At 40.3% G+C, this 26632-nt stretch overlaps 1 protein-coding gene and 1 pseudogene across 1 annotated transcript; both read left to right on the forward strand.

Annotated features, from left to right (window-relative positions):
* Positions 1 to 4033: 4033 nt before the first annotated feature.
* LOC139149857 (sulfotransferase 1E1-like) lies at positions 4034 to 14885 on the forward strand. Its single transcript, XM_070721856.1, has 6 exons — positions 4034 to 4580; positions 8487 to 8746; positions 10957 to 11113; positions 11689 to 11783; positions 12725 to 12914; positions 13489 to 14885. Exons 1-6 carry the CDS (start codon positions 4469 to 4471, stop codon positions 13599 to 13601), a joined length of 927 nt encoding a protein of 308 aa, XP_070577957.1. The 5' UTR covers positions 4034 to 4468; the 3' UTR covers positions 13602 to 14885.
* A 5757-nt stretch (positions 14886 to 20642) lies between these two features.
* Positions 20643 to 26632, forward strand: part of LOC139149858 (sulfotransferase 1E1-like) — a 36624-nt pseudogene continuing 30634 nt past the window's right edge.

The raw sequence follows: 26632 nt of genomic DNA on the forward strand, positions 1-26632 counted from the left end.
AAATGTTAGGCGATATCCACAGAACTGGCGAACATATTTACTAAACTGAGTACATTATACTATGGGGGAGGGGTTACAAGAAATTAAGTTCGTTAGATTGTGTTGTGTGTTGAACTTACTTTACACTAAGTCTTTAGGTTGAAATTACAAGAATCCGTGATACTTTCTCGCACCAACTGTCGTCTTATCGCTCGGTATCGGTGCTACGACTGATCGACCCATGTCTGCAGGGGCCCTCCTGGAGCGAGTTCAAAATCAAGTTGATGTCACTCAGTCCATGGTTCGTAGCATCCTTGGCCATAACTCTGCCGACCTCATTGTTGAACAGGTTCATCAGCCTCTCGCCGACGGTACTCATCGGACGCTCTTCGTAAGCGAATGACTTTGCTAGGTCAGGTCCGAATTCACGGGTGACGCGGTACATCCAAAGAGCGGGAGTAAAAGCCTGTCTCTGCCCGTTATGGTTGCCTGCAGAGCAGAAAGATTAAACGTTACATTAAGATTCAGCGCCCACAGTCCTTTATCGGCCTTTTTTCACGACCAGCATAGTATCTGTAAATTAGATTGCTTTAGTCAGTTTAGTTCCCTATAACCAGGAGTAGATATTTTCTCCAGATATTAAATACATGAAGCGTTGATTTTTGCATCTTCTGAGCTCGTCTTCAAACGGATTGAATCGTTACACTAATAGAAATATAATATAATGCGACATTTCGATCATCGAGGTGTTTTACTCGAAATCCTTCTACAATCTACGCCTTTGACTTGACAGTTACCCATGAAGGGTAACTGTCAAGTCAAAGGCATACAGTGCATTTCACCTAAGTACCGCAACTCAGCGTTTGAGACGGACACAATCCACATACAAAACACACGATTAGCTTGGGTATCACGGACACATTTCAAAGTCACAGACTCGTAAACCAGCATGGGGTAGCCGCTCTGTCTAGACTGAGAGATATATCTTGTTCACACTGGCAACCCAACTGAAATTTGGGCCGACGCAAAATAATTGTCCTTTTGGGATTAAATTTGGTCGTGTCCACACCTACCGGTACCAGAATTAGGGCCGACGTAACTTTACCTTCCTTTGTGACCTCTGACCTGTCAAAGTTCAAAATTGCGCATTTGAATATGGCATGCTGTTTCTACTGTTCATGATTTTCCTGTGTTTTTACGCACAAGAAGGGCAAATATGACTACCACTCACCCTTTTAATCATCGGAGAGATCTTCACCATTTATTGGATGAGCATATGGTATATATAAGACCGCGGTGGAGAAATAACCAGTGCGCGGCATTTTTGACATGCCTCTCTAGTCTATTACGTGCACTGTGGAATCGAATGACATGGTCTCGTTTGCGGAACAAAGGTTGGTGGGAAGTTCAGCGTACATGGGATGATATTAAAATGTAAAGACTGGATTGAAAACTTTCGATAGGTGTAAACTTTAGTTTCAAACGTCGTTTGTTTTGTGCGAATAGGGTGACTAGTTCAACTTCGATCCATAGCGAAGGCCTGGTCAACTGGGACCAGGGCCGACGGAAATTACAAGAATCCGTGATACTTTCTCGCACCAACTGTCGTCTTATCGCTCGGTATCGGTGCTACGACTGATCGACCCATGTCTGCAAGGCGCCCTCCTGGAGCGAGTTCAAAATCAAGTTGATGTCACTCAGTCCATGGTTCGTAGCATCCTTGGCCATAACTCTGCCGACCTCATTGTTGAACAGGTTCATCAGCCTCTCGCCGACGGTACTCATCGGACGCTCTTCGTAAGCGAATGACTTTGCTAGGTCAGGTCCGAATTCACGGGTGACGCGGTACATCCAAAGAGCGGGAGTAAAAGCCTGTCTCTGCCCGTTATGGTTGCCTGCAGAGCAGAAAGAGTAAACGTTACATTAAGATTCAGCGCCCACAGTCCTTTATCGGCCCTTTTCACGACCAGCATAGTATCTGTAAATTAGATTGCTTTAGTCAGTTTAGTTCCCTATAACCAGGAGTAGATATTTTCTCCAGATATTAAATATAGGAAGCGTTGATTTTTGCATCTTCTGAGCTCGTCTTCGAACGGATTGAATCGTTACACTAATAGAAATATAATATAATGCGACATTTCGATCATCGAGGTGTTTTACTCGAAATCCTTCTACAATCTACGCCTTTGACTTGACAGTTACCCATGAAGGGTAACTGTCAAGTCAAAGGCATACAGTGCATTTCACCTAAGTACCGCGCAACTCAGCGTTTGAGACGGACACAATCCACATACAAAACACACGATTAGCTTGGGTATCACGGACACATTTCAAAGTCACAGACTCGTAAACCAGCATGGGGTAGCCGCTCTGTCTAGACTGAGAGATATATCTTGTTCACACTGGCAACCCAACTGAAATTTGGGCCGACGCAAAATAATTGTCCTTTTGGGATTAAATTTGGTCCGTGTCCACACCTACCGGTACCAGAATTAGGGCCGACGTAACTTTACCTTCCTTTGTGACCTCTGACCTGTCAAAGTTCAAAATTGCGCATTTGAATATGGCACGCTGTTTCTACTGTTCATGATTTTCCTGTGTTTTTACGCACAAGAAGGGCAAATATGACTACCACTCACCCTTTTAATCATCGGAGAGATCTTCACCATTTATTGGATGAGCATATGGTATATATAAGACCGCGGTGGAGAAATAACCAGTGCGCGGCATTTTTGACATGCCTCTCTAGTCTATTACGTGCACTGTGGAATCGAATGACATGGTCTCGTTTGCGGAACAAAGGTTGGTGGGAAGTTCAGCGTACATGGGATGATATTAAAATGTAAAGACTGGATTGAAAACTTTCGATAGGTGTAAACTTTAGTTTCAAACGTCGTTTGTTTTGTGCGAATAGGGTGACTAGTTCAACTTCGATCCATAGCGAAGGCCTGGTCAACTGGGACCAGGGCCGACGTAACGTGTCCACACTGGCGATTTGCGTCGGACCAAATTTTGCGTCGGCCCTGAGTCGGCCCTGAACCCCCCCTTCTAACCGGGACCAAACTGAGTCGGCCCAGGGCCGACTCAGCGTGTCCACATGTGTTTTTTACGTCGGCCCCGGCCCTGGTCGGGACCTGGGCCGACGCAAAGTCGTCAGTCTGAACGTACCAATTAACAGTTGACTAGACTTGATCTACAATGTAACTGTTTCTTCTACAATTCAGCTAAGAGTTCAAGAGGTGAAGGTATTCTCAACAGAAATTAACTAAAAAAGCAATACAATGTAGATCACGTGTATCTCTCAGTCTAGACAGAGCGGCTGCCCCATGCTGGTTTACTGTAATTAATCAATGAGTCGGTGACTTTCAAATGTGTCATGATACCCAAGCTTATTGTTTGTTTTGTACGTGGATTGTGTCCATCTCATACGCTGAGTTGCGATACCTAGGTGAAACGCATAGTTTACAAGGCCAGAGTATCAACGGAGGACAACGGAGAGAGGGTTTACATCGGCCTCACTGATAACACCTTCAAGACGCGCTACACTAACCACATGAAATCGTTCGGTAACGAGAGACACAAAAACGATACCGAGCTGTCAAAATTTGTATGGAACTTAAGAAATAAGGGTCAAGTCTTTGACATTTCGTGGTCAATCATTAATAAAGTATCGAGCTACTCTTACATAAGCAAACGATGTAATCTTTGTATATCAGAAAATCTGCACATTATCAATGGTGACAACTCTACACTCTGAGTTGGTTTCAAAATGTCGCCACCAAAACAAATATTATTTATCGAATTTTAACACCACCTACAAATAGAATGGTTCGTCCAAATCACAAGAGTGTCAAGGTCGTAATCCTTTCACTTCTATCTGAGGATTGCAGGATGCATGAAACTAAGTGATAGATTGCATTACTTTGTACTTGAAGTAATCTGTTTATATATATATATATATATATATATATATATATATATATATATATATATATATATATATATATATATATTTATAGAATCAATTTTTTAAAATTTCGACCTTGAAGCTGTCATTCAGTTTAGACCATACCAAACCACATTTTGCCTTTTTTGGGTTGCGCAAAAATGATGACCTTCCCCAAAAGTATGCGCAAAGTACGACCCTTCAAAAATGCTTGTACGAAAAACGGTGACTAACCCCCAACCCCAACTCCCAAAAAACAAACAAAACAAAACAAAAAAACCCAGTCATTTCTGTCCAGTCTCTTAGCAACCTTGTAGGAATTTGTCAAACTGTTCGGGTGAATTTCGGATTACCTGTCTGTGAATACAAAAAAGGTCAAAAATACCTGAACTCGTCGGTTGTTTAAGGCACCAGTGACGTGTATTTGCAGCAGAAGGTATACAATACGAGTCCAAAGGGCTTCCATTTATACCACCTCGCATCCATTTCTTCACTGCTCAGCTGTATCAAAGTTTGAATTACTGTCAGCTCAACTCGTCCACGATGGTCGACGCCGAGACAATCGAAAACTCAGGAATCTCCATTGATGTAGACAAGATTAGGAACTTTGAGGTTCGGTCAGACGATATATTTGTTCTGACGTACCCTAAATCTGGTGAGTCCATGTAAGAGAGCTTTCAGTAATTACAATGGGGTGGGGGCGGGGGAAATTCGCGCACGCCTCTAAGATAAAATGTGACCCTTCCCCCATCCTCCTGTCTAAATCCTGTCTAAAATGTGACCCTCCCCCTTGTCCGACATTCTAAACTTGACCCTCCCCCTAACCACTGTGGTATTCTCCCCAGGAATAACTAAAACAGTATCAGCTACTTAACATAACAATAGGTTCAATTGTTATGTTATGGACAAATTACAGAGGGGAGGGCTGGTGTTTTTGAAGGGACAGTCGCAATTTATCACGCAAGAATTTTTGAAGAGATATGGTACATTTGAGGGAGGGTCACCATATTTTGTGCAACTATAAGAAGGCAAGATGTGGCTGATTTAGTGCTTCATCAAATAAATATCAAATCATAATACATGGAGTCTATCAGGCAAATTATTGACAATTTACCCCCACAAAACATGCTATATCTGTATATTATATATGTTTGATAATGTATTTAAATGTACATTCCTTGAATAGGGAAGTAAAATGTGCATTTGTGTTCAAGAAATTGATTTCTGAATTTCATCTAAAAAGTTGGCTCACTATCCATGGTGTCTATGATGAAATTATTAATAGTTCTTTCCAATACAAAAATAGGTAAATCTTTGCATTTGTGTACTTTTGATTATTTACATTATTGTTCTTGATTAGACTAGAGTGGTTACAAGTCCATGGTTGTGTAAGAAATTTGATTTTGGAATTTCACCGAAATGTTGATTCACTATGCATAGCGGTCTATGATGAAACTATGAATAATTTTTTTTTCAGTACAAAATTAGATAAATCTGTGCATTTATGTATGCTTGATTATTCAAATTATTGTTCTTGATTAGACTAGAGTGGTTACAAGTCCATGGTTGTGCAAGAAATTTGATTTTGGAATTTCACCGAAATGTTGATTCACTATGCATGGCGGTCTATGATGAAACTATGAATAATTTTTTTCAGTACAAAATTAGATAAATCTGTGCATTTATGTATGCTTGATTATTTAGATTGTTGTTCTTGATTACACGAGTGGTTACACGTCTATGGTTGTGTAAGAAATTTTGATTTTGGAATTTCACCGAAATGTCAATTCACTATGCATGGCAGTCTATAATGTGTACACATTTTGTTGGAGATTTCCTATTCAGGAAATATCACTTGGACAATCAAAGTTTTGGCCATTAAATCAGCTTCTGTCAAAAGTGACCCTCCCCAAGGTAGGTTTATAAAAAGTGACCCTCCCCTTGAACTGTTTTCTAAAAGGTGACCCTGCCCCCTATTCCCCTGGCCCATCCCCCTGTAATTACTGAAGGCTCCCTAACAGTTACTATGAATTAGGCAAATAAACCCTGAAACCTGTGAGCACGGCCGCACGTCCGCTGGTATACAAATCTCGTTCGAAAAAGCGTCTTGTTGGCGTACCTTTACCAAGTCGCTGTCATTTTGATTATGTCAAAGGGGTTTGTAAAATTGCGCAGTTTAAATATGTCGAACCGATGGTAAATATTTTCGCTATGGAAAAAATTGAATGAAGTCATCACCGCATACAGAGAACTTCCCCTTGTTTAGCTCCGTTCCACGATTAAATGATATTGAACTCTATAGCTATTGTTCAACTTATTCAAATTTCACATTTCAATTGACAGACACTAACTTCGTAAAACGTGAACAGTCGGCAGCGTTGAAAGGAGTAGTATTTCTTGAAAACATGACATTTTAGTTTGACCTTTCAACTGACAACTGGAAACACTTTGACCTTTTGAGGAGTGAACCATTTAAAATGAGGGGGCTAAACATTCGGGGGGCGGGGTGATTTGTTGTCAGCCAAATGTGACAGAAGAATTGGGTAGATGTTTGCTTTCAGGGAGAGAAAATTGCTACGATTGACATCGACCTTGGATTGGATACAAGTTCAAGTCTTCTGTTCACTGACTCAAAGCAAGACGGATTAGGCTGCATCTACAAATACTGGTGGGGAGGGGTGGTGGAGGAATCAGGGGGTTCGAAATTCTGGGAGTAGTAGAGGGGGACTTGAAAGTTTTGATCTGCGTGTAGGGGGGCCGACAACTTTTGGGTTCCTTTTGTTTTTCACATTTTACGATTACGAGGTTTAGTAGGTAATTCAATGAAACAATGATTCTAACATTTTTCTGTCATCCGATGGCTCTGATTTTAGCAATAATTAAACAAATCTAGAATCATTTTGTAGCAGTTCATGACTTTTGTCTCGCAAAAATCTAAAAATGCATGAATCCCAATTCAGCATGCTGAAACACAATATTGAGATTGTCGACAAAGCCTGTACATATAAATATTAGTGATAATTGTACACATAAATGTTAGTGACTCTAATTTAAATGAAAAAAATGTGTAACTAAATGAAATTATTTATTTTTTTTGCTATGATTACACCTAACATTTCAGACATCAAAATGTTTATTTGATGGAATATTTAACCTTCCAATATTGTGAATTTGTAAAACTCTTGTAAAATCATCTTAGTCATATGTCCTGTACTTTTGAAAAAATTTTTTTTTTCAATAGGTCATTTTGCTCAGTCTTTCACAACTTGGCAAAAAGTAGCCAAGAATTCACAATTTGCATACTCTCTCATCATTGTCATTTTGTGTACTCTTCAGGGGTGGCATTGACCTGACCTGAGTTGGATTAACTCAAGTCGGCTTAGACTGATAAAACTAAAAAGTCCACTGATGCATTTCAAATTAATCAATTTAAGAACTTGCCTAGGAATATGGCTCTACAAACTGCAAATAACATTTGAGCATATTGGAGGATCTGAAAAACATAAGATTTCAATCGCAATTCCCTCAGCGGCCTCCCTCCCCCCACAGTCAAAAGTTTTGAAGGCTAATAGTCATGTCTTACAACCATCGGATTACAAAGAAAAAGAAATACACAGAGGTTGGAGTGCAAAATCAATGTTCAGATTAGGGATTGGGTGTAATAATAAGAGTTGAGGTGCTCAGCAGTGTCGCGCTCTTAAAGTTACATTCAACATACGTAGAAGCTAATGGACTGGGACAATACGAGACAAATAAAGCTCTACAGCCACGCCCCTCGGATTTCGAACAGTCCTTGAGGTATAGACAATAAAATGGAAACAAGGTCCTGATCATGGAGTCAAAAACTATTTATCAACGACAGACAAGGAAGCTTTACTGTAAAAGGTGTTCCCGAGCGGGAAATCTCGCTTCAGCACCGAAGGAGCAGGCGGGAAATTGTTCGTCGTATGTGGGAAATTTTGTCATTTTGCTTATCGGGGAAGGGGGAGCCATGCGGGGGGGGGCAGAATGGAGGATTCGATTGATTTCAAGGTTTCCTCATGGGACTCCAAAATCATGTAACTGGTAGAGGGCTGTTGGAACTTTTGTGATGGGAAGCAGGCAGCTTTTGTAACGGAGAGAGGGAAAGTGAGAAAAATTCCTGGTGGGGAATTAGGAATATATGTAGGCGGGAGGGAACTTGCAAATCATAACGGGGCATAGCTACGAACAAACCAATTTCCCCTCAAATTTGAATTTTGTATTCATGCCTTAGAATGCTACGCCCCCTTAAGCTGTATCTTTGTCATTTTTTGCCGACAAGATGGTTTGAGATCAAGTGCACCTTATGTGGAAATGCTAACCTTTAAATGTGACCACAGTGCGTTTATCAACCATTGGTGATGACCAAATAATTTTCGTTTGGTATTATTTTGGTAAGTAAAATGAAATGGGGCTTTAAATGTAAGCTTACGTACACATGGATGCGCCGCGGCTGGTTACATATCAGCTGGGTGGTTGTCTCTGATTTATTTAGTATTTATTATTTTTCAATTTTCTTTGACCTTCACTTTGAGTGCAGGGACAACATGGATGAAAGAAGTTGTTCCCTTGGTGATGAATGGAGGAGATATTGACGCAATCAATAAAGTGCCACCAGATGTGAGGGCGCCCTACATAGAATTCGTAATCTCTCCGGACCAACTAGGCATGACTGGGGTTACCACACACTTTGGCCTGCCTAAAGGGTTCGACCTCGACACCCAACCGTCTCCTAGGATAATCGTGTCACATTTGCGGCCCGAGTTCCTTCCGACGCAAATGGAAGAAAAGAAACCGAAGGTACAGAAGTTGTTCAGTGGCTTATATTAACTTATGGTGTACTTTATTCATTTATCACATGCACAAGCCAAGTTTGTCGTCTCCGAACAAAAAATACGGGATTTATTCTCTGGTCGTTCTACGTCACGACAACCCGCGTCTATGTCATCAATTTTGGTGCGTCGGACCTTTTTTTTGTCGATCTTCGGTGTGCTCGTAAATATGTAAACAAACAACATGGCGGCCGATGTTTCTCCCACGATCAAAAGTCATGTAATGAAATCGATATTTTCACAGACTACGACATTACTAATCCGAACAATGTAAACACAAGAGTGTACCGCCTGTATATTCCGAAGGAATTACGTGAATAATTTGCGGAAACAACAAACTCAAAGTGGTCGCGTATAGCCTACCGTGGGTTCCGTACGCATAGGCGCGACCTTTACAGTGTTCGCGCCGTCGAGATTCAGTCGATATTTGTTCCCGAAAAATAGCGTATCTTCGTCTGTGATAAATTTCTAGGACTATGCTATCTTTGAAATAGATTATAACTTTGCGGAAGATAGCCTACGTGTAGACCGAGAGCTGTCATTTGCTCCACACACGAACGAACGTGAGCGCTGACGCACACGACGGACGACTGGAAATGATTGACAACTTGTGCACGGCGTACTGATATTTATTCCTAAAGTAGTTCAAAGGTTTAAACGCGGAATCGTCATGGAAAACTTATTTTATTTTGCAAAAAATAACGAATTCTTGGCTTGTGCATGTGATAAGTATATTATTCCCTAATATTTTTCTTCGTTCAGCTCGGAAAATACTCGTGACGTAATGACCGTGTCACCACTCGTCTTCGACTCGTGGTGACACGGTCATTACGTCACTCGTATTTTCCTTCGCTGAACGAAGAAAAATATTAGGGAATAATATCTAATCATTTATTCTTTATTTACTCATATTTATACTGGTCAGCTCCTTTAGTAAAAAAATGTACTGATTTAAGGGAGGGCTACTGTAAAATAAAATAAAATAAAATATACTAATATATAAACTCAAAAAGTTGGTTAAATAAAGGAATTACATTCTGTAGATGTCATGAAAGACAGGAAGCGTAAACCTATGATAATTTCTAGTCTGATATGATTTCTAAATATGGCTGAACAATATCCCTGGCACTCGGATCTTTGCTAAGCCATGACTAAATGAACGCACACAATGGAAATAAGAATGACTGCATGGATTATCCATGGAAGTAAAAATGAATATCTTTTTCACCTCCATGGTTCACAATGAGCGAATGGAAGGGGCAGGCATACCCATGCATTGGGGTATCGACCAACTTTCTGTTCTGCAACTAGGCTTGAGCTGCCGCTCGGATCAAACTCCGTCACTAAAAATACCCATTTATTGAGTGATCGATCCAAGGACATCTTGATCCAGGCGACCGAGCATCGTTCGAGCTCGACGCTCCCGTTACAGAATAGAGAGATACTCGGCACATGTATGTCTGCTCCTTCTATTCCTTGATGCTAAACCGAGCATCGTTTTAGCGCAGGGAGCTCTCTAGTTGCAGAACAGACGGATACTCGGCACACGTACCATGGGTATGCTGTCCCACAATCGCTTGTAGTTAGGTTCTCCCTTTTGTCGGTTACAGAGGCTTTCACCTTCGCCGTGTACCTAAACACAAGCGACTGTGACCTCCCCCTTGCATTCCTTCATTGGAACCCCACCCTGATGATTTCCGTTTGCAAGTTTATCGATCATAAATGTATTCGAGCCGTGGACTTCGCAATTGCCCGAGCCTCAGTGGTTAAGTCATCAGTGGTGACGAAGTTGTCCTCTGCTGCAGACAACTTCAAAAACGTGCTCATCAATAGTTATTTACGAACCAAGTACTGGAGCCAGAAAAAAGAGAAACGGATACCAGAAATATAAATGGCTTTGAGTTATTATAAGACGTGTGCACATGCTCTAAGCAAAATGGAGTAGGAAGGGTTCCCGTATTTTTTCAAACAGACGAAGGCTGCAATATAATAAAACTTTCTGGAGGTTTAACGGCCCCTTTTCGATAAAGACCAGTCTTTTACCACAGTCCTTACAACACAAGAGGGACGATGTTTGACTCCAGAATGCGTCAAGGAATTGAGAACACATTTTACAGTTCGGAAAACGAAAATAAGTATTCTTAACATTTGCATGAAATTATTGATCCTCATCTGCAGCTGATATACGTGGCCAGGAATCCGAAAGATGTAGCTGTGTCCACCTTCCACTTCGCACAGAAGCAACTACCGGCGATCAATAAGAAAGCGTACGATGGTTTTAGTGACTTCCTCCCGGACTTCATGAACGCCAGAAATGGAGCCCAAAGCGTCGTATGTAAGTCACGATCCAGTCTCATATTAATTGTCTTATTGCCTTTTTAACGTTATGGCCTGGGGCGGTTACCATCACTAAACCGCGATCAGGCGATAGCGAAATCTTACTTGACGAGCTTTTTTTTAGGTTCTCTATTCTTCCAAAGCTATGGTTTAAGAACGGTAATGTATGGGCTATGGGCTAAGCAACTCATTATCGATCGATCGATCAATCATCAATCATGACCATTGTCAATGTAGTCATCATCATCATCATCATCATCATCATCATCATCATCATCATCATCATCATTATTATCACCATAATTATCAAAGGAATATGTGTCGTCAATTTCGATATATCTTTACCTTAATCACAACAATCAAACATTGTCTGACGTCACCTGTAATACTCAACACTTAAAATATCGCTATACTTCTTGTCTTAGCATCATGGGTGTTCACTGGTCGCAATTATAACACAGTATTAATTACACTAGTGTATCATATTGAAAAAATTCATTAACTTGCACAGATTCTACGCGATAACGATAATATGACGACCGCTATAAAATTCATGTTGTCGATCATATGTAGATGACGGTTCGACGTGGCCAAAGCACGTTCTGACATGGTGGAACAAGCGACATGAACCGAATGTGTTTTTCGTTTCCTTTGAAGAAATGAAAAGGGTTTGTATACGTATTATTGTTGTTCTATGCCTCAATTTACTAGCGTGTCAAATGCTTATGGAGAAGCACCTCCTACCTTCATACAGAATTGTTTTACGCATCGCGAACCGCTGGCCGGTTGCCTATGTTTGGATAAACTCGTGTCAATGCGTCCCGAATCTTCATTTATGTGTTCTATAAAGTTTACTCTTGATTAGCGCACATAGTCCACAAGTTGTCGCTTGTACAGAGCGGAACTGTATACATTAATGATTGGATATTTCGACTGCTCTGGAGTACATCAACAGTAGTTCGATGTTGTGAATGTGTACCAATTGAGAAACAAAACTGGCGTATCTTTTTCTGTTTGGGGCGTTTTAGTTTTGCTGAGTCATTCAACGTAAAGTTCGATTAATAATAATTTTAATGCAATCATGATGTTTAACAGAAACATAAAATTTAACCTTCTGCAGATGTTCCGACAGTAACCAATTCCCAATTTCGTATCAGTCAGTGATTTAAAATTTCAAAGAACATCGAATTCACTGCATCGCGGCACAAGCATACTTATTCCATGTCTTTGCCGGGCAATTAAGATTTAACACTCTTGGTGGCACTGTGATAATGTCCTAATACCCTGGCCTTCCATTTCAGAGCAAACCAGAAAAAACTGAGTTTTCATTGTACCTCTTGGGGCAAATGACAGACCTTATGTAAGACATCGAAAGTACACGATGCAAGTTTCTGTGATTTGCTTGATCAAATCTTCCAGCATTTGTGTGTGTCTGATTTTTCCGAGCATCGTTCTTCAACTCAAGGCGGTAGAAAATGCCTGATCCACGGTAGATTGAAGCAAGATCTCGCTCTGATGTATATGGTTGGAGCGACTGTTATGTCAAAAAGCACGGTCACTCCTTGAGCAGGTAACTCAAAATGGTGTTTTTCTTTGCACTGTTCACCAGGACTTGGCAGGTAATGTTTCGAAACTTGCGAAATTCCTCGAAAAGGAACTAGATGACGACACAGTGGAGAAAATTGCCGATCATTGCAGTTTTGAAAGTATGAAGAAAAATCCCGCAGCCAGAAAGAAAGACTATTGCGTCAATGTCTTGAAAGTGGATCCAGCAGAGGCCTCACCGTTTGTACGGAAAGGTAAATACGTAGTCATTTTCGGACCAAAATTTTGTGCTGAAATTTGCAGGTACATGTGTCGTCGTGTCTTACAATTTTGCATGTTGTTTTTGTGTTGGCACATGATCTGTGTAGCAATGAGCAGACATCAAATGTGATGAAAATATTCCATTCCCATCTAACCTTCTTCAGATATATCGCATAGAAATACATCCTACCCATTGATTTTTATGCAGCTTCTTGGCTTTGTAGCAATATTTTAACGTTTAAAGACGTGCAGCCTGGAATCAAACCACACTTTCAGACTCCAGAAACTTACTAAAGCAGTTTCAGACGCAAGAAACTTAATGAAACTACGACTAGACCCCAGGCTATAGAAATTGATCTTCAAATACATGTGAGTAGGTGATCAAGCTATGAAGATGCAAAAATGATAGTACAATGACCTGTTCTTGCATTTCTATGTACAAGTCAATGGAATTGGCCGTCACCGTACAACCACTAGATACAGTACAGCCTAGCACCTCGATACCAATAAACTGACAACACACTCAATTCTTCAAGCATTTCATCACTGACATTTCTCTCTCATCAGGGAAGGTTGGCGGGTGGAAAGAGGTCTTCAGCGTGGCAGACAACGAGAAATTCGACGAGGTGTACACGGAATGGCTCCAGGGAAGCGACTTCCATGTGGAGTTTGAAATTTAGCTAAACACTTCATGCTTTCACCGTCAATGCTTATTTTTCCTACAGTCTCTAGTTCTACCGTGCTGTGTTGCTTGCTGTGGCAGTGCAGAGGATCCAGGAAAGGGTGATTGCAGAAAAACATAATGACATGATAATGAAGACGGTAATTTTAGCATGCTGTATCAGAGGGAGTTTGCATTTTCAGCCAAAGGTTCTTACCGCTACAACAGAGTGATTTGGTTCACCGTGCTTTTGATTACACGAGCGTACCTATCCACTCCACACCTTGACAGTGCTTTTGTTTTCCATTGAACTTTTAAACCAGCTTAACGATTTCTTTTCTCATCATCAAAATGCCTCTGCAACCTGTACGAGGAAAATGATAGATAATGTTACTTGATAATGTAATTGATACGCTGTTTTCCAAGAAGAAGCCGCCAAATAAAAAGACGACATAAATAATAGCTAAGTCTGTCGGTTGAAATTACAAGAATCCGTGATGCTTTCTCGCTCCAACTGCCGTCTTATCGCTCGGTATCGGAGCATACGACGGATCGGCTTGTTGAAAATCAAGTTGATGTCACTCAGTCTATGGTTCTTTGGCCATAACTCTGCCGACCTTATTGTTGAAAAGGTTCATCAGCCTCTCGCCGACGAGACCCATCACACGCATTTCGTAAGCGTCGCCGAATGACTTTGCTACGTCAGGTCCAAATTCACGGGTGACGCGGTACATCCAAAGAGCGTGGGCAAAAGCCTGTCTCTGTCCGTTATGGTTGCCTGCAGAGCAGAAAGATTAAACGTTACACTTGGATCCAAAGCTTACAGTCCTGTATCGCCCTTTTTCGGCTAACTATATAATCTGAAAATAAGATTGCTTCAGTTCCCCATAACCAGGAGCAGAGAGTTCCTCGAGATATAAAATACGACAAGCGTTTGTTTTCGCAACTCTTGGCCTCTTCTTCGAGCGGAATTAATCATGACGCTTATAGAAATATAATGCGACATTTCGGTCATGTAGGTGTTTTACTCGACACCCTTCAACAGTCATGAACTTTGACCCAGTTTACTGTACCATATCTGACCAGTCGTCCTTTTACTTATTCAACTTGCTTGGCGTGTTCGTCAACCCTATTCCTGCTATTCGTTTCATCTCTGTATTTCGCCCGCAGCTCTTCAAGGTTGCAGCACAGGGTACAGGGAAAGTCCCCTGGGGTGGGGAGGAAGGTGTTTTTGTGCAACGATTTACCTTATTTGATTTTATTAATTTTGACTGTGATATTTCAAATAAAGAGTTCAACTCTACACCGTCTGACTGCTTTATTATTACCGACAAGTCCTTATCTCCTCTCCAACTTGTGTATGCACCACTGTAATTGCTCCGAAAACATTGCCAACTTGCTAATCCGCTGTCCGTATCAGCGGATTAAGTGATTGAGTCAACACCACAGCCGTCCCACACGCATATTTTATTGCGTGTGGTGTGGCGTGCTGTGGTGTTGACTCAATCAATTAATTCGCTGATACGGACAGCGGATTAGCAAGTTGGCAATTGGCCTGCCAGAACTAATCCGGCAGAATGTGAGAAGATAAGCTAATCTTTTGTCCGCGTTCACACATTACGTTCAACGCTGTCCTAGCCTAGACCATTTGGTAGCGTCTAGCCGACCTTTGACCTTATACAGGTCACAATTTCCCTTTGCCATAACTGTTAATAAAATTTAATTTAAAACTGACAGTCAAGCTAAATGCCATTAAATTGGAAAGCACCAAGAAATTACCTTTTATCATAAGATTGTACCTATTGGACCTCCCTAGGTGGTTTCTTTTGAACAATAATTGTGTACTTAAGAGGTTCATTCATGACATCACATAAGATGACCCAGATTTGACCTTTCAGAAAACCTCAAATTTTTCTCCTTTATCCTTGTATTCTGACTCTGTTTGTGAAAGTTTCCTTTGAAATAATGGTTTTTACTATCAAACTGAGTAATTGCAGGCCAAACTTTGATTCAAGCAAAGTAGATAAAACTTGGACTAAAAAGGACGACCGGTACGCGGAACTCACAGAGGCAAAGCCAAGCCTCAGTGTATTCATCATTCCTCCATGATGTATTGTAGCACGGTCCGTCTGAGGGACTGAGGGACCGCGATTGCAGAATCAAACAGCAACAATGTTTGCTTCACGTACCAGGGAATTTGTAACTTTGTAGAAAGGAGAGTAAAGTGTTTCAATACATTGTAACTTTGTAGGAAGGAGGGTAAATTGTTTCAACAACTTACAACATTTTATTGTAAGCTGTAGTTTTCTTTTGAGGAGGCATCGTGACATGATTTCATGAGAAGAAAAAACATAAGAGCTGCAAAGACGTCAATATTTTGCTATTTTGTAACCAAGTAGAACAGAGCTATTTTATCGGCCGGCCATATCTAAAGCGGTACACTCAAAGAACTAGAGAGTGGCAGAGCGTACGTACAGTGGCCTCATTGAAATTCACTTGTCCGTCGGGCTGGGAGAATGTTGTTTTCACTTGCCCGGACTCAAAATTCACTTGTCATGGGCGTCGGGAGGCGAGAATTTTCGAGCCCTGCACTGCATGTCAACTACAGAGGGCGTCAACTGGGACCTGAGTCGGACAAAACGCGTTCACATACGCTGTTTACTGCTCGGCCAGAGACTTGGGTCGGCCACAAACCACCCCTCTCGACTAGGACAGAAATTGTCCGGACAGTGGCCGGCCAGAACCGTTCACACCTGTTTTTTTGGTCGGCCACGAACCTGGCTAGGACAAGGGCCTAGTCTTTTTTGGCTAATGTGAACGGCCCTAATGTTTTCGGAGCAATTACAGTGGTGTATACACAAGTTGGAGAGGAGATAAGGACTTGTCGGTAATAATAAAGCAGTCAGACCGTGTAGAGTTGAACTCTTTATTTGCAATATCACAGTCAAACTTAATAAAATCAAATAAGGTAAACCGTTGCACAAAAGACACCTTCCTCCCCACCCCAGGGGACTTTCCCCTGTACTCTGTGGTTCAGTTGACGTCCACGTTAAAATCCAACCGACCGTAAGCATCCATCATGACAGGGAGATTCGGAATCGGTCTTCTAACACCTCGAGTGGAAAAAAATAGAAGTCAGTGAAGTAGTATATACCGGAGGAATGCACTGTATATGACAGGATATAGACATGGTGAAAGGGGTCAAATTAATGACCATCCTTTAAGACAGCGTTCATTACTAGCTACCGTGAATAAGCTTAATTTCTTTGGTGTCCGTTCTCAGACTGTGAGGTGAAAATTTACCAATCGAACGGTGTTTATAGCGGTCACGCCTTCGTTTACTTTGGCGAGTATATCAAAGTATGTGACAATTTGTAAAGAGCAAACAAAAAGACGATACCTGGCCGAGCGCAGACTTCAATTTTATTACTTGTAGCGTAATATTGTTTGACGAATTTCCCATGTATCACGTCAAAAAATGGACAAGACTCACTCTTTTCACGGTCTGACGTCGTTCTCTTAGTACTCACCTTGAGCGTTTGTTGTCATGACTTCTTCGTACGCTACGTGCATGTAGGGGCGGAAACCCTTGTCTATCTTGTAATGTATATGTGAGCTTTACATAGTAACTGTGGCTGTATCGAATCAAACATCATGGCGGTGTGCCAGCCGCACTCATTACCATTCCAAAAGCCCCAGCGAACGTTTTCTAACCTAGGTTTTCAATACCTAGGTGGCGCGGTTTTTCAATCATACAACAGATATAAAATAAAAGGTTGCAAAAGATATTTGCATATGATTGCATAAAATGATTTATCATCTCTTGAATTAATCATACGAGCTACAATTTACATATCACAATAGTAATTGATAACTAACACGTTACAAAACCATGATTTGAAATTCTCCTTTCCAGGCATAGAGTTATAGATCAAAACAAACTCGTATAGAACACAGTTACTAAAGTCAAGTCACTGATGGAAACATGCTGGTAAAGGAAAATTATTGTCTTGGTGCATTGACCCCTAGATGATATATTTAGAAAGTCTCGGGGAATGAATTCCATCACGCTACTACTACAGTCATGTTGAAAAACTCAATGTTCAGCCAATACAGCCTCAATTAATTTTATCAAAGTTTACAGTCACTGTCAATTTAATGAAGTGTGGCGAGGAGGACCGAACGCGCATTCGTCCCCCTGCTCGACTTGTACAATTCAAAACTGTTCATGGGGTGTATAATATATACACAGCTGCAGACAGAGTCAAAGTCAGTTTCCAGAATGATGCAGGTTTAGACTAACAACGTCCAATATAGAGTGTCATCCTCATTCGTTCGGAAAGACCCTCTCATAAAACCCTACTAAACTTTCTGACTGTTTTGATTAAGGTAGTATAAGCCTCGAAAATGAAAGACTTTTGCTCAAAGTTTTCTCAATGAAACTTTCAATCATCCTGTCACCAAATCAGGAATAAAAAATTGGGAAGACGGCGTACCATAGATTTATAGATATTTGAAAGTCAAAATGGCCGCCATTCCCGTGTTAACTCTATAGGGAATATTTTATTTTGATTTTCGAAAAGCTAAGGCGATATACATTTTTCTTTTTCCAAGCGCTTTAAAATGAGCCCTCGCAAGGGTAGATCAGTAAAAGAATTGTAAAAATTTGATTGATTGATTGATCCATCGATCGATCGATCAATCGAATGAACAATTGGTGCCTATTTGCTCTATAGGAAATGAATCATACATAGGTTCTTAAACTATAGCCTCGGAAATGCACGCAGAACCCACAAAGATGCTTGTAGAGTGAATAACAGAGTTTGCCACTAATCATATGCAAAATGATTTCGCTATCGTCTTTAATGATGGTGACCATTCTAGGGCATAACGATGCAAATGCAATATGACAATTATATGAGACTTACATATGATGATTTGCGTACCATATCAGGCGTTCATGAAGTCCGGAAGAAAGTCACTAAAACCATCTACGCTTTCTTGTTGATCGCCGGTAGTTCCTTCTGCACAAAAGAAAACGGCGACATCTTTTGGATTCTTCGCCACGTAAATCACCTGCAGATGATATGGATTGTTTTCATCTTGAGTTACTCATCACCTCGAACTCATATACAGTAAGGTTGAATGCAACTGGGGACAGATATTCGGACTCTCAAATTTCTACAATCTTTTCTGATCTACCACATGTGGGGGTCATTTTAAAGCTCTTGGAGAAAGAAAAACTTTCACCGTCTTAGTTTTTCAAAAATCCAATTAATATTCCCTCCAGAGTGTCACAGTGATAGCGGCCATTTTGAATTTCAAATATCGCAAAATATTAGATAATTTGTTTCGCTAGTTCTAAACTTTACACGGTGACTCCCGATTTTTACTCTGTAGTTGTATTAAGAATATTTGCGCATACATGCATGGCGGTGACTGCCACTTGAAGATACAACCTGAACCCGTGATTTAGATTTTTCCTTGAGAAAACTTGACTCAGGGAGTCAACAAAACGGACTTTTGGATCTTGCCGCCTTTTTTTAACTACATTCAGACCAGCCACCTTGTAAAATAAGCTGTCGTCCCGGCAGAAATAAGAAATCTAACCTAAAGTTGAAGAAGGAAAACAAATTCGAAGGTATTTGTTTGTGGAATTGGTACAATGATCGCTCACTCTGGTTTTCTCATTTGAAAACTATGCTTTGTTCATAATGTGCACACGGAGGGGCTGTTCCATATCGAAATACACAATAGGTTATCATGTCCTAGAAGTTGAACACCGACAATCACTGGAAACGCCTAGCATGCTGGTCAGTGGGTTAAATAACCCGTTAGGACTGGGCAGAAATTACGGGGCGGCAAAAGCGACCCTTCAAAAGTACTTGCATGAAAAATAGTGATTCTCCCCGGGTTTCATGCGCCAAAATAGTGATCCTCCCCCTGTGCGTCACAGACCATTACAATAATAGTTAAATTGACGTAAAATTACTTATGTGACCTTTGACCTTTCAAAGAATACCGTCTCAAATGACATATATTTCCTTGTTTTACCTTTGACCTCTGAAAAATATTTATTAAAATCTAAAAATAATTACTTTTATGCAAAGTGATCATATGGTTTCACAGCAAATAGATCTATTGACTACATCAAGTACAATTGGCAATTTTAAATTCCAATGGGCAAAAGCTGTAGTGTTAACCTTCATTCATAGTTTGCCTTGTAATTGTACAGAAAACACTTTTATTATCATTGTTTATCAAAAAAACCATTACAGCTTAAAGGTCAACATTAAATAACATTTACATGTAAATGTACTGACATAGCAAGTTTTATAGGGGAATATTGTTAATAGTTTGCCAAGAGACTACCTTGATATTTGGACGAAACTCTAATATCATATTTGTTGTACGTATATAAGAACCTCCAATCACCCTCTTCTAGTAAATTACATTTATATCAATTGTTAAACATCATTATTATTCTATAAACGCTCAGATTTTTTGTGTTGGAAAGAAATGTTAATAATTTTCTTATAGACTGCCATGTATAGTGAATCAACATTTTCTCTGAAATTCCAAAAAATTAAATTTCCTAGACAGATATGCACCTGCAACCACCCGCTTCTAGTCAAAATGCCGCCACCAAACCAAATATTATTTTTCAAATTTTAACACCACCTAGAAATAGAAAGGTACGTCCTAACCATATAAATGAGAGTGTAGAGCCAAGAACCCTTTCACATCTGTCTGAAGATTGCAGAATGAATGATGCATATTTAACTTTTCTAAGTGGGGCTCAGTCAAAATTTCTGTGTGAGAGAGGAGGGTTACTCAAATTGATTATGGTTTGCCGGGGGTTACTCGTGATTTCGGAGTTTCAATGAACTTCCTCCAATCCCCAGTCCGTAAATAATGACGACTCCCTTTACTTGGATTCGCCCGAGCTTATCAATATCGGTGTGGTCTATTTGATTTCTGTGAATACCACAAAATATCATATAACCTGTGACCAGGTACAAGTACTCAATACGTGACTTGCATAAGACTCCGTGAAAGCACGGGTTCAAAGAGCTTCCAGCACAACCGTACCGGCGAGTAACCGTCCCTCAGTACAACTACACAAAGTTTCAATTGTCGTCGACGATCAACTTGATGTAATTTACCATGGTTGACGCCGAGACGATCAAAAACTCAGGAATCTCAATTGACGTGGACAAGATTAGGAACTTTGAGGTTCGACCAGACGATATATTTGTTCTGACGTATCCTAAATCTGGTGAGTCCATGTTAGACAGTCAGGCCCAAACACTGGGACAATACGAGCGAAATAAAGCTCTACAGCCATGCCCTACATATTTTTAAAGCCCCAATATTTGTAACTTTTAACCTTTTTTTATGTTCGAAATTACATATTATTCTCTTAGGGACTGGACATAAATTACAGGGGGGGTGGGCCGGTGTTTTTCGAAAAAACGCTGCGTAAAAAATAGTGACCCTTCAAAAGTTCATGCACAAAAATTAGTGACCCTCCCCCTTATCCGTGCATGAAAATAAGTGACCCTCCCCTGTTACTCAATACCCCCAAAAAAACCGCAATGTGTTAAAGACCCCCTTCTGACTTGCTATATTTTTTAAGTCGCCCTCCCGAAAGGAAGGCAAAATTGGCCGATATAACGCGTTGTCCAAAAAATATCAAATCATATGTGTGTGATAATTCATGTAAATGTACTTTGCTTGAAGTGGCAGGTAAAAAGTGCATGCCTGTACAAAAAATGTAATTTTTAGATTTTATCGATAATGTTGATTTACTATACATGTAGTCGACTATAAGAAAACTACAAACGTGTATTTGCCAGTATAAAACTAGCTATATCTGTTCATATACAGATGTTTAATAACTGATATAGATATACTTGATTAGCATGGGTTGTTTACATGGGAGTCTATGACAAAACTATACATGGGTGTCTATGACAAAACTGTCAAAAAATTTTCAGAGTTAAAAATTTGCACTATTTGTGCATATATGGACCCTGAATAATTGACATAATTGTGCTTGATTAGAAGAGGGTGGTAAAATATGCATCTGTGTACAATAACTTTGTTTTTGGAATTTCGCATAAAATGTTGATCCACTATACATGGGAGTCTATGACAAAACTGTAAAAAAAAATTTTCAGAATTAAAAATATGCACTATTTGTGTATATATGACCCTGAATAATTGACATAATTGTGCTTGATTAGAAGAGGGTGGTAACACGTGCATCTGTGTACAATAACTTTGTTTTTGGAATTTCGCATGAAATGTGGATCCTTTATACATTGTAGTCTATGAAGAAACTATGAATAATTTTTTTAAATACAAAACTTGGCAAATCTGTGTATTTATGTATGCTTGATTATTGATATTTATGTTCTTGATTAGACTAGAGTGGTTACAAGTCCATGTGTGTGCAAGAAATTTGATTTTGGAATTTCACCGAAATGTTGATTCACTATACATGGCAGTCTGTGGTGAAACCCTATGAATAATTTTTTTCCAATACAAAATAGGTAAATCTGTGCATTTTGTACACTCAATTATTGGTACTAATGTTCATGATTAGACTAGAGTGGTTTCAAGTCAATGGTTGTGCAAGAAATTTGATTTTGGCATATCACTTAAATGTCGATTCACTATACATGGCAGTCTATGATGAAACTATGAATAATTTTTTTCCAATACAAAAATAGGAAAATCTGTGCATTTATGTACACTTGATTATTGGTATTAATGTTCATGATTAGACCAGAGTAGTTTCAAGTCAATGGGTGTGCAAGAAATTTGATTTTGGAATTTCACTGAAATGTCCATTCACTATACATGGCAGTCTATGATGAAACTATGAATAATTTTTTTCCAATACAAAACTTGGTAAACCTGTGCATTTATGTACACCTAATTATTAATATTAATATTCATGATTAGACTAGAATGATTTCAAGTCAATGGTTGTGCAAGAAATTTGATTTTGGAATTTCACCAAAATGTTGATTCACTTTACATTGTAGGCTATGAGGAAACTACAAATAACTCATGGGTTATCTGATCCTAAATTGTTATTCAAAAGTTGTTCGACCTGAAGCTTCCAGTTGTTATTGATGACACTATGCACTATTCTGAACAGTTTGTATTCTGTCAATGTCTTCAAAAATAAAAATGTACATACAGCGACATGAACGTTTGACACCGACCTATACCCAATGTATTGTCAATGGGAGAATGATGTCAAATAAGTAATCTCCCAAATTGTTATTGAAAGAGTCATTATAGGGGACAGTTATGCACAATAGTGTTGAATAAGTAGAAATCATGACAACTTAAATAAATGTGGCTGCTTGGATCATCAATACATTGTTTATTATACCTGAAATTTGCGCCCGAAGGGCGCGCCGAAAATGGTAATGGCAGAAAATGAAAGTGCCAGGAGGTATTTTTCTTTTTTCAGTATTCCATAACGTGCACATGCAATTTCAGCTTTGATGCATGAAAAAAGGTGACCCTCCCCCATAGGCTTGCACAAAATTTTATGACCCTTCAAAAATGCTTGCGCGAAAAATGGCGACCCACCCCCAAAAAAACACCGGCCCACCCCCCCCTGTATTTGTGTCCAGTCCCTTACATCCATCGTGAAATGTTGTTCAGTAAAGAAATAAGCCAAATTTGTGCTCCTGTAGTGACATACAAACGCTAAAGTAAAAAATTGGCCGACTAGCGGGAAATACAGTACTCGTTAAAATAAAGAGCAAAGTTAAAACAAATACAGTAAAATACTAACCGACCAGCGGGAGATAAAACACTTGCAAAGCAGAGACTAAAAAGCGCAGACGTTTCGGGTGCAACCCTTCGTCAGTACTAAAAACTCGCTAGGGAAACGTGAAAACACAAGAAAGAAAAACAGCCAATCAAACAAGGGAACGATCAAACGCGTTAAAATATGCATTCATACCGGCTGGTGCCAGAGTACCGAGTTTAAAAATAGTGGCCTGTTCGAGTTTATGGCGGGTAGAGTCTGTGGTGGAGATTATAGCAGACACTGCCATGTCGGACCGACCGCGGTGGGGTGGTGTACAAAAATGCTTGGCCACCGGATATGCGAGCTTGTTGTCGGTCACAGTGCGAAGATGTTCAGCAAAGCGATCGCCTAGGCGACGCTTTGTTTCGCCAATATATAGCATGCTGCAGCGTCTGCATTTGATGCAATAGATGATATTAGCCGACGTGCATGTGAACACGCCAGAAACATTAACTCTTCCACGCGGGCCCTGAATGAAATTGGTTGTAAAAGTATGCGGGCAGGTGTTACATACTCGACGGCCACATGATGATGTTCCAGTAGCGCAATCGTGATTAGGTAAACTGGAACGCACCAGCCGGTCTTTGATGTTCGTGTCACGTCGAAATGCCATGATGGGAGGTACAGAAAAAATATTCTGTGTGTTGGGGGAGTTGGTTAAGATGGAAAACTCCTCAAAGATGATTTTACGGATTCTATGATTAAAAGGATGGTATGTTAATACAAGAGGAATGCGATCGCATTGAGAACGGGTAGTTGACTTTAACGCATCCTCCTGTGTTAGTGGTTCAACGCGCTCTTTGGCTTTGTCCACTACAGAGCGGGGATAACCCCGAGCCGAGAACCAAGTGCTAATAGTGTCAAGCTGCTGCTCAAAATCCTTTTGGTCAGAGCAAATGCGCCGAGCGCGTAGAAACTGTGAAAATGGAATGGATTCCTTGCACCGACGGGGGTGAGATGAGCTGTATAGAACATATGCATGAGAGTCTGTGGATTTATAATGTATGGAGGTAGACAGCGAGTCCTCATTGATATAAACTGATATGTCAAGAAATGCAACCGATATGTCTGAAATAGTGGAAGTAAATTCCAGTGCGGGGTGAAAATGTGAAACGAAATCAATAAAATTATCCAATTCTGTGCGTGAACAAGATGCTGCACCAAAGCAGTCATCAATATACCGTTTAAAGAGCTCGGGAATGTGACCGGTATATGTTTGTATTATCTGTTTTTCGATGTAACCAACGAATAAACAAGCGTAAGAAGGTCCCATGCGTGTACCCATGGCAACACCGCGAACTTGTGTGTAGAATTCACTATTAAAGGTGAAGCAATTTAAAGTTAACACTAATTCAGCTAAGCGAATTAAAACGTTTGTGGGGGATCCATGACGTCGCGTCGGTCAAGAAAATATGCGAGGGCCTGGAGACCATCCTTATGAGGGATGGAAGTATAGAGAGCCTTAACATCAAGTGTGAATATATATCTATGGGTACCCGTAAACTTAAAGCTGTTGAAGATCTTGATGGCATGAGATGTGTCTTTGACAAAAGAGGGGAGTGTATTAACGATGCCGGCAAAAATATTGTCGAGGAATGTTGAGATGAGTTCGGTAGGGCAAACAAGCAGAGACAATGGGGCGGCCAGGATTACCGGTTTTATGGATTTTGGGTAATAAGTAAAAAACGAGACGTGCGTGGATGTGAGATGATCAATGATTTTGCATTGTCGGGCAGAAGTTTATCATGAACTAGGTCACTGACAGTACGTTTGACAATATTATCATGATGTCGGTGTCGAGATGTTTATAGAAGGATGTGTCAGAAAGTTGCCTTTGCGCCTCAGCAATGTATAAATCTTTACGCACTGTGACCGACAACAAGCTCGCATATCCGGTGGCCAAGCATTTTTGTACACCACCCCACGCGGTCGGTCCGACATGGCAGTGTCTGCTACAATCTCCCACAGACTCTACCCGCCATAAACTCGAACAGGCCACTATTTTTAAACTCGGTACTCTGGCACCAGCCGGTATGAATGCATATTTTAACGCGTTTGATCGTTCCCTTGTTTGATTGGCTGTTTTTCTTTCTTGTGTTTTCACGTTTCCCTAGCGAGTTTTTAGTACTGACGAAGGGTTGCACCCGAACGTCTGCGCTTTTTAGTCTCTGCTTTGCAAGTGTTTTATCTCCCGCTGGTCGGTTAGTATTTTACTGTATTTGTTTTAACTTTGCTCTTTATTTAACGAGTACTGTATTTCCCGCTAGTCGGCCAATTTTTTTCTGTATTCCTTCACACTTGCTGCAGTTTTATCTCTCTTTTTGAGGTCATTTGTAATTTTTACAAACGCTAAATATTGCCCGATCGAGTTGGATTGCCGCGCGGGTTTGTTGACAATTTGTAGGCTGTGCACGTGATCGAGAACGCCGATATTGATGACATCATCGAGCCTGCAACATTCCTGGGGCCATGCGTGCATGACACGCCACAGTGCCTGGGTAATCGCCCATGGTCGCCGGCTGAATGACCTGCGAATGGTTTTATTAGCTCCCATAGCCATATGTATATATGGCAATGGAAGCTATTCTTATAGGCTAGGAAAATGTCTGTATGTATGTATGTCTGTATGTCTGTATGTCTGTATGTCTGTGTGTCTGTATGTCTGTATGTCTGTATGTCTGTCCGTCAACATCAAAACTCCAAAACAACGCTGTACATTTCATCTTGATATTTGGTGTGTACATGGATGATGGGCTGTAGATGAGATTTTGTTCAAATGAAGTTGTCATTGCCAAAAATATGCAAATTAAGTGAAAAAAATGTAAAAACAGTCAAAATTAAAAAACTCAATAACCACTGAGCAGATTACATAAAAATTAGCATGTAAGTACTTTGGGCTGACATGAAATGATTGTGCGCATCTTGGGTCATATCTTGGACTTGCTATTTTCATGAATTTTTTTGTAATTTTCTCCCATTTTTGGTCAAAAAATCTCCTGCTCTGAAACCACAAGTCCGATTGATTTGAAACTTGGTATGGAAGTGCATAGGAGTGACCTTTCCCAAATTTGGGCAAATCGTGGTGAAATTTGCATATTTTTAGTTTACACGTCCATAGACTCCCATGTATAAGGCAGATCTCCATAGACTCCCATGTATAAGGCCACAAAAAATAAAAATTTAGTTTCTCATCGTATTCATATTGCAAA

Source organism: Ptychodera flava, chromosome 14 (genome assembly GCF_041260155.1).
Source record: "Ptychodera flava strain L36383 chromosome 14, AS_Pfla_20210202, whole genome shotgun sequence".
NCBI lineage: Eukaryota > Metazoa > Hemichordata > Enteropneusta > Ptychoderidae > Ptychodera > Ptychodera flava.